This window comes from Eptatretus burgeri, chromosome 2, assembly GCF_056783735.1.
Source record: "Eptatretus burgeri isolate ZD-2024b chromosome 2, Ebu_testis_v1, whole genome shotgun sequence".
In the NCBI taxonomy this organism is placed as follows: domain Eukaryota; kingdom Metazoa; phylum Chordata; class Myxini; order Myxiniformes; family Myxinidae; genus Eptatretus; species Eptatretus burgeri.
The window spans coordinates 154,840,381-154,860,806 of record NC_140962.1 but is presented as its reverse complement, the minus strand read 5'-3'; the positions used below and the strand labels follow the sequence as shown (position 1 = coordinate 154,860,806).

At 42.3% G+C, this 20,426-nt stretch overlaps 1 protein-coding gene across 5 annotated transcripts in view; it reads right to left on the bottom strand.

Moving 5' to 3' along the window:
- The window catches only part of LOC147033635 (NACHT, LRR and PYD domains-containing protein 3-like), a 159,607-nt gene that overhangs the window by 126,416 nt on the left and 12,765 nt on the right, over positions 1-20,426 (bottom strand). For 4 of the 5 annotated variants that reach the window (XR_015055567.1, XR_015055566.1, XM_085871691.1 and 1 more), the window contains exons 2-5: positions 18,870-19,227; positions 18,039-18,193; positions 8,679-8,844; positions 3,486-3,515 (exon numbers count right to left, since the gene is read on the bottom strand). Coding sequence is in view for 2 of the 5 variants with exons in the window: in XM_085871691.1 (XP_085727817.1) it covers positions 3,486-3,515; positions 8,679-8,844; positions 18,039-18,193; positions 18,870-19,200 (682 nt within the window). In the remaining 3 variants the exon portion in view is untranslated. Of the gene's footprint in view, positions 1-3,485; positions 3,516-8,678; positions 8,845-18,038; positions 18,194-18,869; positions 19,228-20,426 lie in introns of those variants that run through there. The other variant, XM_085871692.1, reaches the window with a different exon arrangement.

Genomic DNA, 20,426 nt, shown 5'->3' with positions numbered 1-20,426 from the left:
GACCCGTTGATCTTTTGACCTCAAAACTAAATAGGATTCTGTTGGCCCACCAACTCCACTATTTGAAGTTGAGTGAAGATCAGTTTAAAATTTTGACCTGCAGGTGATTAAAGATAAGCGGACAGACAAATGACAAATCACTCGTACAGCGACACTTTGAAAAGCAGAACATCGTGGACCGGCACTCGCTCTAAAAGTTGCTTCAAGTAATCCAAAAGTCCAGGAAAATTATATATATTTTTGCAATTGTACAAAAATTTGAACCACCTAGGTTTGGACCTAGGCGGTGTTTAAGTCTGCCCGATGCTTCGTTCGCTCCCAATTTTTTTTGTTCTGTTAAGAAATATGCGGTGATATCTTTGTGGTTTAGAAATATGATGAATGTGGAATTTGACATTGCTCTATACATCTATCTATCTATATAATAATACGCTGGTTCATCCATCCATTTGTGTGTAGCATTCTTTCCATCAATTGGTGCACAAGCCTTGCTATGTACCACTGTGGTGTTTGTTTAGCATGCTCTTTTCTTTCTTGTCTGCTTGTTTCTCTTGTTTCTCTTGTTTGACCTGCGTTTTTGTTCGTCTTTTCTTGTCCTGTATTTCCCCGGAATTCCTCCTTTCTGGTTGGCATCACCCACGAGCCAGGAGAGGAGCATCCCTCCCACTCCCCTTTTCTGCCTCATCCCTCCCACTCCCCCCTGGCCTTCATCTCTATTCTTGTCCAGGCTTTCCCCCAGAACCCCGGTATGGCCAGCAGGTGGCCATAATTGCATCCGGTTTCAGTTTGTGAAGGAGGTAGCCATTCTGGCAAATGAGACTTTTGGTTGGGAGGTTTTGTTGGGTGTGCTGGGGTTCAAGGCTGTCGACTTTTTCTGCCTCATCGACTTCGTCCATGGTTTTGACGTGTCCTTCCAATCTGCTGGAGGACTTGCTGAGTTCTGGGTGCAGTGGAGCACCACTCAGTTGGCTGGGTCTCTGGCTAATTGAGCGGTCTCCACTCTGAAACCAGGAGAGGGGGGTGACGGTCTGCCTCTACAATGAGGGCGTAAGTGATTACAATGTTAAGATGTGGTAGTCTCGTTTTGTTGATGTAAAAAGACCACCATGGTTTATCGGGAATGGTTTGGTTATATGGACTGGATCTCGGCAATACCGCATCAAACTTCGGGTCAAGGAAGATGGCATGGTCACCTACATCCCTAAAAGGATTGTTATATAGCTGGAACGTGGTCAGGTATATTATTTACGTGGGGCAGCCAAAAGTATGCCGCAGGTGTGGTCAACTGGACCACCTTGTTACTGGGTACAATATTAGTGAAACGTTAAAAATAACATTTAGGACCGATTACGCAGGGTAAAACAGGAAAGATTGGTGTAAAAGGGTTGATAATTTCAGATACACACATTAGGATGTGTGGATGTCATCTAACTGGACATGTAAGTGATGCATCGACACTAATAAATGCCAGTGTGTGTGTGTGTGTGTGTGTGTGTGTGTGTGTGTGTGTGTGTGTGTGTGTGTGTGTGAGTGTGTGTGTGTGTGTGTGTGTGTGTGTGTGTGTGTCTCTCCTCAGGTCTGGTCAGGTATAGAAGCATGTGCCAGAGCAGCGCGTTGCTGCATCCACTTTCGGCTGGTACTCAAGGGGCCTCCGTCTGGCCATCCAGCAGGTAGATGCCTGGCCCATCCCCATGTCCTTGAGATGCCGATCAACCTGCTGCAACCACGAGGAACGTGGTCGGCCCAATCGCCTCCTCCACTCACGAGGTTCCCTCGCTGAGAGAATCTGGTGAGCAGGATCAGCATCAGGAAAATGAGCCACATGTCCATACAGCCGCAGCTGATGCTCATAGATGATGGAGGTAACAAATCTCATTTGAGTCTCTCTCAGCAACTGCTCGTTGGACACAAGGTCCGACCAGCGATAGTCAAGGATTGCCAAAAGAGACCTTATACCAAAGGAATTAAGTCTCCCTCTCAGATCCCCGGTCAGAGTCCAAGTCTTACAGCCATAGAGTAAGACTGGAAGCACCAACGGACATTGTCCTCCTGCACAAGTACCGGCAGTGCCACACCCCATGATCCAGTGAATCCATGACTCCTCAAGCCCGACCCAGATGTCCATTGACCTCTGGCTCACAGCCAGCAGAGACATGAATATCACTGCCAAGGTAAGTGAATCTCTCCATGACCTCAACATCCTCACCACAAACAGGTACAGACAAGATAGCAGAATTCATGACGTCAATGAAAGCCTGAATCTTAGGAATGACATGAAAGCACCTCTCCCCTATTCCCCCTTCCCCTCTCTCTCCCATTCCCATTCCCATTCCCATTCCCATTCTCTCTCTCTCTCTCTCTCTCTCTCTCTCTCTCTCTCTCTCTCTCTCTCTCTCTCTCTCTCTCTCTCTCTCTCTCTCTCTCTCTCTCTCTCTCTCTCTCTCCAAACATATCTGGACAGTGGTTATGCCAGGACAGTGGTTATCTCCGCACTATCCAGATGGTGGTTATTTCCAGATGGACCCTCCCCTCACATTGCCTTACCTTGCCCTCCCCTCATGCTGCCTTATTTGTCCTCCCTCACACAGCCTTCCCTTGCCCTCTCCCCATGCTACCTTCCCTTCCCCTCCCCTCATGCTGCCTTCCCTTGCTTCCCTTCATGCTGCCTTCCCCTCCTTCCCCTCCCCTCGCTCTTCTTTCCCCTCCCTTCATGCAGCTTTCCCTTTACCCACCCCTCCTCTCTTCCTCACCCCTCCTCTCTCCCTCACCCCTCCTATCTCCCTCATCCCTCCTCTCTCCCTCAACCCCCTCTCTCCTTCATCCCTCCTCACTCCTCCAACCCTCTCTCTTAAGATTATTAACCCCTCGGAGCCATTTCCACAACAATATATATGTTGGTTTAGGAAGTGTACTTCCAACAGTCCGTGACATTGGTCGAGGTGAATTTAAGTGAAGTGTAGCTTTGGGAATGCAAAATAATTTAATATATTTTGGTGTTTGTAAAAAATATAAAAAAAACTCGGTGGGACGGAAAGGACTAAATAAATATAATTCATCATAATTTGTTCAAAACCCAAGTTTTGAATATTTTCACAACGTACCATCATGTTCTTTAATCATCGTTTTAAAAAGCAAGAAACATCTTCACCTCCATCATAGAAGGTGGATGGAGGTTCTGTTTTCACCCCTGTCTGTTTTGCCTGTCTGTCTGTCTTTGTTTGTGAACAGGATATCTCAAAAAGCTGTGGATGGATTTGGACTAAAACTTGGTAGATGAGTTGGTTATGTGACAAGAACAAGCTGATTTAATTTTAATCCAGGTCCGAATCCAGATCCGGCCTATCAGTAGGAGACAAAATGTAAACTAATCAGCTTGGTAAAGGTATGCGCTCAACCAAGTGCCCTTCTTAGTTTTAATACTCGATTAGTGTTTGTTTCTGATTGAAAATTAAATCCTCATTGAAGTGAAATCTTGGAGGACTTACCCCAAACTCTCAATTCAACATTCGTCTCATCTGGAAAACAACAAACGCACAAGCCGTATATTGTCAAACTATTATTTCATCGACTTTTCAAAGTATCATTAAACATTATTGAACAACATTCCTTATATTCAGTTTGAAAGGTTATTATAATATTACAAATTAACATCATACGTGGAAAGGTTTTAAAACGTTTCAAGCAAGCAAGGTTTTTCCAAACGATGTTTTCTGATGTTTCGAAAACCCATGAAAAATAAATAAACATGGAAGCCAAGCTATGCCATCTCTCCATCAAGGAGGGCACCTGACACCAAATGCCTTTCCTTCATGTTTTCACACCAATTCGATGAAGGATGTTGTTACTGTGACCTTGACCTTCGGCCAGGATCGGGGGCTCATCGGATTCCGGGCCGTGGGTTCGAGTCCCACCGTGGTGGGTTGGAGTCGGTGAAACCGCACGAGGCGGCCAGGTACCCGGCCAGACTCTGGCCCTCAGCTCGCCTTCCGTCCCGAGCTGAAGGGCCGAATAAAGACCCACGAGGTCCATTTCTTTTTGGGTGTGTGTGTCTGTCTGTGACCAGTCTGTAAGTAGAACAGTTTAAGTGATTCCATTGTACATTTGCCTGCATTCTTATTCGTGATAAGTCTGCTCTGTGTCTCCCTTCCTGATTATTGTAAATGAACCCCTGTGAAATGTTCCAGTTTGTTGTCCGTGTTTTCTTTCATTGACCCAGTATGGTTCGGGCTTGAGAGATAGGGAGGCCGTTTGTGCCATAAATTGTTCATTTAATTGGCTTTGGTAATCCCCGCTCGGTTACGCCAGATCCAGTCGGTAACAGCGACTCGGTTCGGACAAAGAATGATTCCCGGACAAAGAATGTGGCTTCCCCGGAAGTTAGACGGCGTGGGTACTTAGGTAAATTGGAATTAGACAATTAACCCTACCCTACGCCGTTGAAATATTGGTGTCTATGGTCCACTAAGGGACCCGTGACCTTCGGAGTTATCCGAAGGTTACGACCTTTCAATTCCGGTGTTCGGTGGGAGACGGCCCGACTGCTCCATCTAGCGGTCGTCCTCGCCACCGAACCCGGCACCACAACAGTATATCTGCCAAGTAAACTTCACTTCTTTTGTGGCAGAGTTTCTGAAAAAGTATTACGACAACTAAGCAAAACATGGAATTCACCTTCAAACAGTACGCGGAAGGCTCGAGGCATAAGTCAACCTCTGCCTCTCAAACGCACACAACATACGGTGCTCGGTTGCCCAGTGCGCCGCCATCTCTTGTAAAAACACCAATCCAATTTAGAATTGAGTTTCTATTGTGACAATAATGTGGTGGAGAAAATGTTGGAGCAATTGGTCCAGGGGTGTGGAATTGTATAGAAATCAAGAAAAGGCTTCAGATACACAGAAACAACTTGCTCTTGTATGTATGTGTATATTTTTCATGTATAAATGTCCATATATATATATATATATATATATATATATATATATATATATATATATATATATATATATATATATATATATATATACATATTTAATAATAATAATAATAAATGTCAGTGTTTGTCAGTCTATCAGTAAGTGTGTGTGTGCATCTCCTCCATAAATCCAAAGCCATGAAACATCGTGGCCTGAAACTTTGCACGCATACTAAGGGAACTCCAAGGGAGTTGATGAATGAAAATTGGGTGTTTGGGTTAATTAAAACACCGATTTTTAAGCTAATTAACAGCCTTATTCAATTATGCTTTATCAAGGCGTCATTCTCGGTCAACTCTGTCAGCTTTCTGGGGTTTTAACTCAACATTTTGTTTGGCCTGCTCAACAATTCCTTGACTTGTAACAGGCAGCAACAATTTCTTAACAATAAGAATTCTTATCACTCATTAATTTTTTTTCACTTTCCTCATTCATATCATTGAATAACCTGGGGTATGCACCGTGGAATTCACCTTCAAACACCAAACACCTATATGCACCGTCCCAAATTTATGACGATAAGATCATCATAGCTACGAATCGCTGGATACATCGTAATGCTTACAAATGCCCAGAGACGTCGGTGTTCATCGCTTTATTTTGTTTCTGCACATGCGATAAGCTCTATAACCTCTTAACTGAACCAAGTTCCAAAACTTAAACTGCGGAATTGACCTTAGCAGCAGTTCCCGACTGCGAAAGAAGTGTTCATTTGTCCAATTCGCACATTGTTTGACACTCCGGGCAGCTCCGGGAGACGTTTAATATGATCGATCAGCATTCGCTATATTCAATTGCCAAGCCTGCCATTCCTTATCAACCGTTTCGTTTAAGTGCTTGTTTGAGTACTTAAGCCACTTGGGGAGCATTACACAAGCTGCTTCGATGTTCATTTGCAAACCATGGCGATACACGGCAAAAGTTCCCACACTGTCACTTGTCTGTGGTCTTGGTCTGGTCTGAGGCCCTCTGCTGGCCTCTGCGCTGGCCCTCTGCTGGCCTCTGCACTGGCCCTCTGCTGGCCTCTGCGCTGGCCCTCTGCTGAACACAATCCAAAATACATCGAACGACATACAAAGTTTAAGTCCCATCTGCCTGTGTTACACCCCCCCCCCCCTCCCAGTGTGGTATGGTGCCAAGCCTGTTGCTCCTTATCAACAGATGGATGGAGGAAAGGATTGATGAATGTGATGCAGGGATAGGATGGAGGGAAGAGATGGATGGATTGATGGAAGGAGGAAAGGGATGGATGGATGGATGGATGAATGGATGGACCAAACTGATGTTTGTCAGCCGTGGCGAGACAGCAGACGACATTGTAAATGACTTTTTATCATAGCTATTGTCATTTTTTGAAAATAAAATTACAAATTCACGTTCAAGACAGTTTTGTTGAATGTAAATTAAGTAGATATATAAACGCATGTTCCATTGTCTTTTTTTTGTATACCTTGTTGAGGCTCGTATGAGAGCTAACACACAAAAACACATCAAGGGGGGCATGAGACAAGAGGGGTGGGAGTGGGAAGGACAAAACAGTGGGGAACAGAGACATTAGGAGATTTGTGGAAGGGAGAGGGATGGGGTGGGGAACATGAGGTATACAAGGTGGACATTACAGGAACTTTCAGGAAGGAAAGCAGGGAATTTGAAGGAGGTGGGTTTGGGGTGGATTAACGGGGGTAGAAAAGATCAAGGGATTTGGATGGGGGACGATAAGAGGTGGTGGTGAACAGCTGTTTTAAAGGCCTGGAGGGAAGAATGGGATTGAGCAGAGTGAAGGAATTTATTCCAAAGGCGGGGAAAAAGAGGAATGAAAGTCTTCGTTAAATATGGCAAAGGTTTAAAATGTAACCTTCACTTTGAACTGGTTGTGCTGAGCACTGATCAGAGATGCACCCCCTGGTGAAGTACTTTTGAGGTTATTAGGGGAGTGTTATTTCCAAAAGCCAAACTCATAAAGATGCTGCAGGGAATGTAATTGCATATGAAGGAACAAGCAGGTGGGAACTAGTTCATTCATTCATTACTCCTCGTGTTCACTCTGTGAGACTGGAGTATCATGTGTTCATGAACAACTGTGGAACTTACAGTGAATCTATTTTCCATCCCATCCATCCATCCATCTATCACTTCCATCCCTTCCCCTCATCTCCTTATTTGTCCTCACTCCCCCACTCATTCTCTCTCTCTCTCTCTCTCTCTCTCTCTCTCTCTCTCTCTCTCTCTCTCTCTCTCTCTCTCTCTCTCTCTCTCTCTCTCTCTCTCTCTCTCTCTCTCTCTCTCTCTCTCTCTCTCTCTCTCATCCAATTTTCATTTTGTGGTAAACAATGGGTGGTTGTGATAAGTTACCACAGGTGGTAGTGTTGTGGTTTGGAGGTGTTTATGTTGTGCTGTGGTGTTTGTGTTGTGTTTTGAGCCCAAAGTGTCAGGGAGTGTGCGGGTTGGGCAATTTTTTCTTCCACCACCTCCCACCCTGTTTAACACAAACCTGCACGGGTCACACTGGACCCACAACTAGCTCGTGCCTTACTCAAGTCCTCACTTTGTCCCCATTGTTGTGTGCGTTTCAGTATTATTTTTGGTGCCATAGTTGTGTTCGGAATGATATATATATATATATATATATATATATATATATATATATATATATATATATATATATATATATATATATATATGTACATATATACATATAGATATATATGTCTTCTTGTACACAAGTTCTGTTTTTCGTGTCTCACTTCCCCTATTTGCCAGTCTTCGTGTGCCAGATCCATCAGAGTACTGTTGTTTCTTGATCCCCGTGTTGACAGTATTTGCAAAATAACCCATTTATATCTATAAGAAACGTTTTCCCACTTTTTGCCTTCACACCTGTATCACTGCCAGGTTCGACATTTGGGTGAACTTTTGGGAATCATAAAAGCTAATATTGAATGCAGTAACTTCAACATTTCTCGGAATCCACAGAGGTCTTTACAAAACCTCTGGCTCAGAGCTCTGCTCTGTGTTACCACTGAGGTCCACACATTCCTGACAAGGTTCAAATAATTTTGTGATACCGTCACGATATAACTATGCATCCTGCTGACTTAACTAGTGCTTCGCTGTAGCCTGGACATCATCAGATGAAAATGTTCTCCCCAAAGATGTTCCTTCACTTTGAGGAAGAAGAAAATCTGACAGAACCAAGTTGGGGTTGGTGGTCCTTCTTGCGGTACTACATTGACCATCTCTTACTCTCAGGATCGTAATGGTATGCACAACTCATCTCCAGTCAGTCAATCCAATACATCTTCAGCATTTTATGCTTCACAGCAATGACAACGTCGTCCTGCTCCCTGCTCTTTTGACAAATGCAGCACTGAGTCATCTCGTGTCAGAAACACAAAAACTTAGCACCCAGTGGTGGGAAGAACTAATGTGTGGACTGCACTTTGTTTCATTTGGATATCTTTACGTGTTTTGGAGAAAAAGAAAATGAGGCATTACGTTTCAACATGACTGTTATCGACAATCGTTCCTTACAAACAGATTTCATAAAATCTCACCACAAACTAATCCTCCTACTCCCACAAACAAACCACCAGGAGGTCATTCTCATGCAGCACCTATAAGAGAAGAATTGTAGTTTATCAGCAAAACTTTACTGAATACCACTAAGTTTATGAAAGGCCATGGGAGGAGTTATATTCTTACCTGTTTCCAGATTTTTCATCATTTGTAACATCAGACCCTTCATCCCTTCATCATGTAATAATATTGTGCAGAAAGAGCGAGAAGTCTCTGCTCCCTCCTCCATGATAAGATCCAACAGAAAATTCATACGATTGTTGGACTTGTTTCTTTTGAACTCTTCAAAAACCTGTGCATACACACATACACACACACACACACTCTGGGGATGAGAGCAGTGTTCGCACAACAACCGTAAAAAGGCCGTGCACAAACATATCCAAACCCCTCCTCTCCAACCTCGCAGAGGAACCAAAATATCTGGCCTTCATCCACATTAATCTTTGGATGAAATGTTATCTTCACTTACCTGGCCTCACCTGGTTCCAGACGTGTGGTAACATGAAAGCAAAATGCCTTATACATAAAAAAAATCCTAAATTTTATTTATGCATTTCCTGTTTTTCTGGATCCCTCAGCCTCACAAAAACCCATATAAGTTTAAGTTTATATCGGGAGTTAGACAATGTTCTTGTCAGTTATGTTGTCTGTTTTGGTAAATTGATGCTTACGAGTGGTACGGGAGCAATTTAGGAAATATTGTTTAGCAATTAGTAATAATTCTGGTATTAACACTTTCTGGAGTATTAGTTCCACTTTTGAGTTTTTAGATAGGATTAGATTCCGAAATATAAAATATGTTGATGTTTTTGATTTTTCCACTTTGTATACAAATTTGGATTGAGTACTGGTTATGGATGCACTCTTAGTGTTATTGATAAAGTTTATAGCTCTTAAAATAAATTTTAATGCATCAGGTTTGAAGAAGTCATTCTTTTCTAAGAAAAAAAATGTACGAGCCTTAATTGCTTTGATCACCAAAAATTAAAAGATTCTGTTAAATTTTTTTTTTTAACACTTTCGTATCTTTTGGTGCGAAAATATTTCAAAAAATAAAAGGCATTCCAATCGGAGGAAACCGTGGCTCCCTATTAGCGGGCATTTTCCTTGTTTATTGTGAGTTTTCATTTGTGCAGGAGTTGATGAAGGAGAAGAAGCTAGGTTTAGCTAAAATATTATCTTCTACATGTCGTTATATTGATGATATTGATGATGATTAATTACAAGTTTTTTGATTGGCCGATTCATCGGATTGATCCAGAAAGCCTAATAGCAGATAAGAGTAGTTATGGTGATAGTGCAGTGGCATATCTGGATGTGTTAGTGTTGGAAATAATTGTTTTAGTACAAAATGTGTATCATAAAGTTGACTATTTTAGTTTTCATGCCTGGTGTTGGCTTCATGGTTCGGGTGGTGGGCTTGAGATCTTAGGATCCTGACTTCAAATCCAACTCAGCTGTTGAAGTAATACCAGGTGGGGTTGACTCTGCCTGTCATTCTTCTGAGGTCGGCAAAAATGAGTGCCAGCTTGCTGGCATGCTTGGTATACAACGTTGGAGTGGTGACCCGTCCAGGATTGTGTCCAATAGCCAAGGAGATTGTGTAGGCAGCAAAAATACTCTGCACAGAGTATGGTCCCAATGGATGGATGGATGGATGGATGGATGGATGGATTTCAGTTTTCCTGTTGTCTTGTATACGTTTCCATCTAGTAATTTCCCAATAAAGATTGGCTACAATGTCTTTTCAACTCAGCTTATTATATTTGCTGGAAATTGTTCTGTTAAGGATGATTTTGTGGTTCGTGCTTAGAAGATATATTCCATCATGTTAGAGAGGGGGTTGTTATTGTGCTAAGAGTTTGATTCGGTCACGTGAGAATGTTTTTAGACGTCATTGTAATCTCTTGCTTAAGTTTGGTTGGTTTTCGTGTAAACAGGTTCCCACAGCATTAGAAGTTGTGCGAAATCATCATAAAAAAAAATGCAATGTCCATTTTTTTTTCTTTCTTTTTTACAATAATTAATTGATTAATTAATTACACCACAAGTGTGTCATTAGTGTTAATCAGAAATGGATCTTCATTATAAATAGAGGGCCTGTGTACTGATGTGTGTGCTGGTGGATTCCTCTGTACATTCTGTGGAGTTAAGGTAAGAAGTGTGAAGGTATTTCTGGTGTGTCGGGGGTGGGGGTGTGGAATGTGTGTGCTTTTTTGTTGGTTGTGCTTTTTGTTGGCATGTAGTGTGGCTGTTTTTTAATGGTGTGTATGTTTCTGAGTGAGTGTGTATGTATTTTCTGTCCTCCATTGTTCTTTCTTTCTATTTGCCATATCTCTTTCTTTCTTTTTCTTTGTCTATGGAGAGATGAATCTTGCAAATAGTTTTATAGGGTTCACTCAGCTGCGCCTGGATGGGCTTGGGGGTAGAGGAGTAGCATCCAAAACCCAAATCCTATCTAGGTTCCTCCTGATGACTCCATCTCTGTCTGTTTCTTCGTCCTGATACTCCAGTGCTGTATTTGGTTAGTTATTTGATGCCATTTGATTCCCATGTCCAATCCATATTGTTATGCCGAACAATGCAACAATGAACTTATCCTCATCAACATGCACTTAACACAGGCAAACAAATCCTAAAATCCAAAAGAACACACACAGTGTCTAAGGCCTTAAACCATAAACTGTCCCCTACCACATAAATATAATACATAGACATGGACATTCAAAAACACCTGCTGCTCATACATAACCTGCAGTGAAACAATTACATTTTGTACTTTTTAATTACCAACTACAGTCAAAGGTCACCAAAGAGGATATTGACACATTTTATCAACACAGTCAGACATTATGGCAGGACAGATGTATTGATTAAAATGGGGGAGAAAGCAGAGGATTGTACAGGTACATAAAAGACAACCAACATATGATCATGTAATGCCGAGATCTTCTGAGGAATACGGTTGTGAATAAATTTTAAATTTCCTTAGAATACTTGACTATTATATTTTCTAAGTATTAAAAAGAATGGGCCAATTTAACATCGAGCACACACACACACACACACATATATATATATATATATATATATATATATATATATATATATATATATATATATATATATATATATATATATATATATATATATATATATATATATATATATATACATATATATATATATATACATATATACATACATATATACATACATACATACATACATATATATATATATATATATATATATATATATATATATATATATCTTCTTCTTTCGGCTGCTCCCGTTAGGGGTTGCCACAGCGGATCATCCGTATGATCCGCATAGTGATTTGGCACGAGTTTTATGCCGGATGCCTTTCCTGACGCAACCCTGGTCACCTCTTACGACACAAGGATATGGTACACCTATTTTAACCGGGGCATACACCGGGCCCAGTACACTGGTACTCACTTTGCCGACCTCGGAAGGATGACAGGCTGAGTCAACCTCCTGGTCTGTATTACTTCAAGAGGCCAACGGGGCTCGAACTCAGGACCTTTTGGATCCCAAGCCACTACCCTAACCACTACGCCAACACCAGGCTAACACACACACACACATATATATATATATATATATATATATATATATATATATATATATATATATATATATATATACATACATATATAGTTCTGGTTGTGGGGGTAGATGGAGCAATTAAATTGGAAATTTAAGATTTGAATTGAGTTGTTGGGGAAGTGGACGTGTCAGAGGGTTCTCGATGTTATTAAGTAGGGAAACTGTGAGCTCATTGTCACAACACGGGGGGGGGGGGGGTGCGGTATTAATTAGCTCGGGAGTAAGAATAAGTTCCTCCAGTATGTGATTGCCCCACTCTTACCTATTCCTGCGTTTTTGCATTTGCAAGCGAGTCAAACGTTCCGAGAAGGCAGAAGTCCCGCCTCCAAGGGTGATGGCGGGCGGTCACGCCCCCGAGACTATTGATTGATGGGCGCGACATCAGAAACTGGCCAAATGTGCAGAGCTTATGGAGGGCCTGCCTTCCCGGGTTTCAGGCAAACAAGCCACGCCCCAGAGGAGGAAACGGTGGTTCGGTGACGTCAGTCAGTCAGAGTAGAGTTCAGGGAAGGAATGCACGAGTGTGAAGTGAGGGGCGCACGCGGTCGAGAGAGAACGTAGCTAGGAGATGGCTTGAAAGAACAGAGTTTTACGGCTGGCTTCCTTCAACGCATGAAGAAGACGGCACGATTCTTGTATTCATGTTGACGAGATTTGGCTCGCGTGGTGAAGCAAGACGCTGGCCTTTGGGTCATGAGTAACGGACCACGAGCCTCGTGTTTGTTAAATAGCGGGTTGATGAGGATGATTGACACTCAAAGCAGCTGCATTGAGTCTCTGAGCCTTGGTGTTGAATACCGTGAACTACTTGCTTGACGTACGTTTGTTCCTGCTGCGAGATAGCGGTTTGGCACCATTTTGCACGCGTCCACACTTGCAAATAGAAGCGCCTCAATTCCAAGTTCCACAAAGGCCATCTCTGGGCCAAGCGAAGTACGAGAGTAAAGGAGGGGTTTTCCTTTATTTTCTTTCCCTTTGTCTGTATTTAAGTCCATGTGTAGAGGTGCCTTGACTTAGAGCTTAATTCACCTAACGTATTTATAATTATTACATTTATTGTTGTCCTTTGTAAATATTTGTCTATTTTCATTAAATGTGTTCATTTTGATAAGCTGTATCCATGTATTTGGCATGGGGTTCGAGTATAAACCCCTCTTGTGCTGTCCTGGTGCAGCGTTTAACTGTTTTCCCGCGCACGCATTAATCTCTGACAGTCTCGGCATGTTGGCCTCCAAGGGAGAAGCTCGGCCGTCTGGGCTGGCGGTGTTAACTGCCCGTCACCACAATTTTGGTCGGGGGGATTAACCTTGGCTGCCAGCGCCGCGACTATATGTGTATATATGTATATATAGATAGAGAGTTACAGTTCGAGGACCCGTATGCATTCAGACATACAGGTGCCCCGAAGTTAGTTATACCATTAAGTATATGTGTAGACTGTAGACAGAACCCCTCCTCATGTTTTGTGGGAAATCGAAGGGGTGCGTTGCGATGGTTTTTTTAGTTAGGTTAATAAATTATTTTATTTCCCCTCTTATGGAATCACGGTACCTTCGTGGCGCTTGCAGCCCTCGGTTCGATAGCCACAGCGTACCACTGTCCACCTGCTGTCTACAGAGACTCGTCTTCCCCAAACACACGTGGAGTGGGTGGGCCTCGCCGATGCCTGGCCGAGGCCCCGCCCAGAAAGGGCGGGCCCATGGAGGCCCCGTCCAATCAGGGCGGACAGTGATGTCAGTTTTGCCAAGACCCCGCCCTGCTGAGGGAGGTTGATGGACTACGAAGGGACCCTCGGAGACGCGTGTTCGTTGGAGTTCAGTCAAAAGGTGCAGTTCAGTTCTGCATTCGCTGGGCGTTCGTTGGAGTTTTGCTGGAGTCTTGAGTTCGGTGTATGAGGAGGATTGACAGACTAAGAGCTTTTTCACGAGTCTGTGGGTGGTGGTGCATGGCCGTTCTTCGTTGGTGGAGCAATCCGTCCGGTGGATTCCGATAACGACCGAGGACACCCGACATCGACCGGGTCTCTCGCTGGGTCCTGTCCGCGACCCTGATCCCTGCCCTGGGACTCTGCTCTGCTCCGCTCGGGTTCCTCCGGGGACAAGAGCCCCATGTGTGTGACTGCGGGCCGAGGTGCACGACCATTGGCAGATGCCACACCACGGAGCACCCCCTTCCTCCAATGTGCAAGCACCCAGCCGAGCCGTGACCCCAGCTCGTCTCCCTGGCTGCGAGGTTCCTTGGAATTCACCTGGGTTTTATTTTCATCTGTGTGTGTGGCGCCATCTGCTAAGTACAACTGCAGAAGTGTTTTTGATCATTGTAAATCTCCTGTATATCCACAAAAAGCTTGCTCTGTGTCCTTCTTGCTGTAAATAAAACAAATGTAGAAATGTTCCCAGTTCGTTTCCGTCCTTTCTTTCATTGGTCCAGCATGGTTCAGATCTGAGTTTTAGCCGGGTCTTTGTTCCCGTTAATCTGCTCATCCTCGCCGGCACGGCTTTGGCAGTTCCGCTCGACTGCACCCAAACTGGAGTTGGTAGTCGGTAGTTGGAACTCTACCGCAGTTGGTAGAGTGACCCGGTTCGAGCAAGACGTGCCGAGGGCATGGTTCCCTGGTAGACGACACCGCGTGGTTAATTAGGTAAATTGGTGCGAGACAAAAAGACCCTACGCTACGCGGTGGAGCTATTGGCATCCACGGTCGTTTAAGCGAACCGCCGCCTCACGGAGTTATCCGTGAGCGACATCCTACAATTCCGGGAGTCTGGTGGGAGACAACGTAACTTCCCCCACCTAGCGGTCATTATCACCACTGGTCCCCGGCCAGCAACAATATATACATATATATATATATATATATATATATATATATATGTATATATATATATATATATGTAAATATATATATATGTAAATATATATGTATATATGTAAATATATATGTATATATGTAAATATATATATATATATATATATATATATATATATATATATATATATATATATATATATATATATATGAATGAAGACCCACTTCTCTCTCCTGTGAATGGAGGGAATAATGAATCAGCTCGCACATTATCAATTAAACTCAGGTTGCCAGGATTATATAAATAAATCGACTCCTCCCATGCTCTTTCAACTGAAGAAGCTGCATAAAGCAATCAAGAAGGCATACACAAGGGAATTGCTTTGCTGTTTCAAACCCTTCCCAGAGTTCCTCCTCAGCTGTAAAGACATTCACAAATAGTAAACACATGAGAATCCCAATGCTCCGTACCACCTCATCTGCCAGACAGGTTCCATCACTTATTGGCGAATCATCAGCGACAGCGCAGACATAATTGCATCCCAACGAAGCTCCGAAGCATGTACCACGTGCAAATGCCAAAATAAGTCAATATATAAATGAAAAATGAAGACCCACCACATTTCTCACGTGTGAATGGAGGGAATAGCAAATCAGCTCTCACCTAATCAATTAAACCCAGGTGACGAGGATTGAAAAATAAATAGACTCCTCCCATGCTCTTCTTGGGAGCCTCGTTGGTATTCATTTCTGTCTGAGTTGTCACTGATGATTCGCCAATAAGTAATGAAACCGGCCCAGCAGCTGAGGTGGTTTGTAGCATTGGGTTTCTAAAGTGTGTACTATTTGTGAATGTCTTTACAGCTCTGAGGGAACTCTGGGAAGGATTTGAAACAGCAAAGGGCTTTAGTGAGGGGCGCACGCCCATATATATATATATATATATATATATATATATATATATATATATATATATACATATAATAGTGACAATATATATATATATATATATATATATATATATATATATATATATATATACATATCGTAGGGTCACTATACATATATATATATATATATATATATATATATATATATATATATATATATATATATATATATATATATATATATATGACGTGAATAAACAGTCTCCGGAGAGAGTGCAGAGAGCATTTCAGAGAAGATTTCCAGCATCTCGTGTACATGCTCACAAAATAATGAGGAAACATGAAAGACCTTTCCTCATTGTTTTGTGTATTTCCTAAGTGTGAAAGATAAAAGACGCTGATCATAAGCTTACTTCCAATCAGCAAGATCATGGAATCCGTCATCACAGTTGATGTAAAAATAATTCCTTTTCTCCAACAACCTCATCTCAAATCATCAATTTGGTTTCAGTCCAGGTCACTCGACATTGGACATGCTACTTTCTACTCTCCCAACAATGAATGGAGGTCCTCAACATCAGACATGAGATCAGGGCAGTCTTTCTGTAGATATGTTGAGCGTTTTTTACAGTCTTGCATCCAGCCTTGCTCTCCAAACTATCGACCAACGGAATCCAAGACCAACTCCACTCTTGGATTACAACTGACTTCTTGTGGCTCTCAAGTAGCCAACGTGTAGCTCTCAACCAAATCCATTCCTCCACTCTCCATGCCAAGGTTGGATTACCACAAGGCAATGTTCTCAGCCACATATTATTCCTAATCTTCATCAATGATCTTACTGACTCTCTGGAAAATCCTCTTTATGTATTTGCTGACGACTCCACTCTCTGCCATGACATCCCTCATCCTTCAGATTGGCAGGCAGCAGTCTTTTCCCTCTCTTCAGACCTTGATAAAAATGATGAGCTGGTCAAGGACTTGGAATATGTTTTTTAATCCCAACAAGTATCACACTCACTCTCTTTGAAAGGACCGTCTAGCAAACCCTCCCATCGACTTTATTAACAATCCCCCAAGAAATTCAATAACTTAAACTCCTGGGTCTCACTATCGGGCATGATCATTCTTGGGCAAACCACATTTCAAAGTTGGCCTCCAAAGCCAAACACCAACTGGGCATCCTCTGTCATACAAAGTCCTTCCTTGGCACACCTGAACTCTTCATCTGCAGGTTGATGGAGTACTGTTCTCCCCCTCTGGGCTGGATCCCCTGCCTCATTGCTTGCTTAGCTTGAGGCCAAGGAAGCAAAGGCTTTCATCTTTTACCTCCTTCTTTCTGGTCTTATGCTCTCTGCTCTTTCCATGCTTTGTTCCCCCCAGGTTTCTACATGGGGCACATGGTCCACCATTAACCCCTTTTTGGTGAAACTCCCAAAATCCAGAAACACGACTCACCCGCACTCATTCGTCCCTCTTTTTTTTGTTCCCCACTCATGGAATCAATTTTCACATTCTCTTCAATCTCATTTTTCCTTCCAGGTCTTCAAGACAGCTGTTGACCACCATCTCAGATCACCCACCCACCTCCCCATCCAAAACCATGATCTTTTCTACACCCATTCAATTGGCCTCACCCCTCGCAAAATTTTGCTTCTGTATCCATGTTGTCCACCCCCTGCGTTCATTCCTACCCCTCATCGTTACCCTGATCCCTTGTTTGTCAGTCTTCATCTATTTTCTCCCTCTGCCCTGCTGTTCCTTTGGTTGTATTGCTGCATGATCAGTTCTTTGTTCTAGGTTTTCCACAAGCTTCGACTATAAATACAAAAAACAATGGGTGATTACAACTTTATCCATGTTCGAGGAAACAGAGATGTATCAAGAGAAGTCATCATTGGTTGGACGGTATCCTCCATAGACAATTAGGTGGTTGTGGTGATGCATACACACCCAGAGGTATTCCAAAAGACTTCAAGGGGTTTGTGTGGGCAACGAGTAACTGTGTCCAAGACATTCTTTCACAAAACGTAACTTTCTCTTACATTTAAACAAAAAAGGTCAGCACCAGAAGAAAACATTTAAACAAAATAAAATGAATAACTCAAAAGTTTTCTTGAACAAGGAAACACAACTTTTTCTTCCATTTACCTTTAACTCACACTTTGGTATCAACTCGGCTTCTCTGACAGCATCGCACAGACTCGGAAACTCCTTCCACAACTCTTCTGACAACAAAGTTTTCTTCATTTTCAAAAAGAAGAGAAGTTTGTCATCCTGTAAATCCTGAAGAATTATTTCAGCTTCTGCAATAAAGAAATAATAAACAGATTTATTTATGTCAGATCAGTTATTAGTCAGGTCAGTTTTTTGGGACTGTAACTGGTAACATGTAACCCAGTGCTATTGTGGAAACTGAATTATTCATTGAATTCATAAGAAGGTAAAAATGCCAATCAGTGCTTTGAGAAATAATTTAATAAATATATGCTGGGAAAACTAGGAGAGGGAAGAATAAACACATTCCTCTGTAGTCATAAACAACTTTGCAAAACCTTATCTGTCTGATGACCATCTGAGTCAGCAGCAAGAAATGACAATTTGTCTCCCCTCCCCCCCCCCATCCAGTACAGAGATGGTGTCTGAAAAAACACTCAATGGGAGTAGGAACATTTATTTTTCTGCCTGGCTTTGTTACCCCCTCCTGCACAGTGGTCCTGTGAAGAGGTTTCTTTGTTTCAGGACTTGGTGAATGTTTTGCCAATTTTTCCTCTTCTTTTTCTTTTTAGCCTTTGACAAATAATGGCTTTCAGCCTTATTTCGGGCAAACTTCAATGATAATAATAATAATAATAATAATAATAATAATAATAATAATAATAAATCATAATATAATCACACACAGTGTACAGTGAGCCTACTTATGAATAGTTTGAGATGAAAATGTTATATTTTACCTGGAAATGTGTACTCGACACTTACCATGAACAGATGCCTCTTCTCTTCGTCGATCATCCTTGATCCAGGATCCCAAACGAGGATATGAGCTTCGGTGATTCGCAAGGATAGTCACAAAGATCTTCGCGCACTCTTCACCTTTTCCCTCCACAATATCCAGGCATTTCCGGATCTTGTCCTTGTTGGATTTTTCACTTGTTACTTCATCGGAATCTTCTCTGCAGAGAACTCTTTTTGCTCTTGCTTCATCAAAAACATTAGCAGGATCGTACATCAACGCATCGATTATGTTTGGTCTGTTTTCTATCAGCAGTTTCTCATTAATGTCCTTGTTTGTTTCATCCTCATCAGCCATGTTTACATTGAGAGCAAACGAAGAAATCTGTGGTGTGAAACAAACACAAACAATGACAATTGCAAGGATGACAAAACCAAAAGGATGATCGATGTTCCCGTAGCTCACCTGGCTGGTTGCCCCCCCCCAAAAATGGAGTGATGGACCGATGAGGGTAAAAATAAGAGGTGGAAGTTTTGCGTCGATTGGTCTTCAAGCGTTTTCAGAGGAAATTCATTTGCAGGTTTTTATTTGGTCCAATATGGCTGCCAGACCATATGACCAATGACGTCATTGTTATCAAATTATATTTCCAACATGTAGTTGATCACATTTGTAAAGTTTCGGGTTTGAGAGAAGAAGATTGTTAAAGGTTTTATTGTAATCCCTAACAAGATTGTTTAACCCTAACTTGGTCAAAATCCAAGTATTTTGGGACTTTTAAACCTTACAATGATTGACTTATAGGTTGAGCGGGAGGATGTCATGAACAAACTTGAGTTCGACCACACCAAATATAATTTCAGCCAAGTTTGGTCACAATCCCATCAGCAGTTTCGGAGAGGAAGTTGCAAGTGTTTAGACAGATGGATGGACAGACGAACGAATGGATGATGACACACCATCCCATAAGCTCACCTGAACTAGTTCAGTGGGGGAGGATGGATGGGGTGCAGGAGTGAGGATGAAAAGAATGGAACAAGAAAATATTTATACAGGGTGAATATGTTAATTTTTTGGAAGGTGAGAGTGGGGTTGGAGAGGGTGGGGTGAAGAGGGTTGTAGGCGAGGAATGAAAAAACATCACCTTCTCCTTGTGAAGAAACCATCTCAGAGACATCACAATCACTATACAGGTATCCAATCACCAATCTAAAGCTCAGCAATCTACCATTCCTGCCAATGTCAAGGTACCACTCCATCCCCATTGCTCACAGGTACCTTGATATGTAACTCAAATTTAAAACCATCTACTGTTTGGACTATCACTACATTTCCAGGGAGACTGTTCTGTGCATCAAATACTCTTCCGGTTCCGGTCCCGGGTTTGGAGTGAGGAGAGGTCTCCTTAGGGGCTCTCTGCTGACGTTCTCAAAGTTAAGTTTCCGGTCGTTATTTGTCCCGTTTTAACTGTTTAATTTTCTCACCTACATGTTACTGTGTGTTCCTAGTTCGGTTTTGTTTCAAAAATCGTGCTATTTTGTGAGTTTTTGTCGACGTTTTTACCGGGTGTTTGAGGCCTAGGC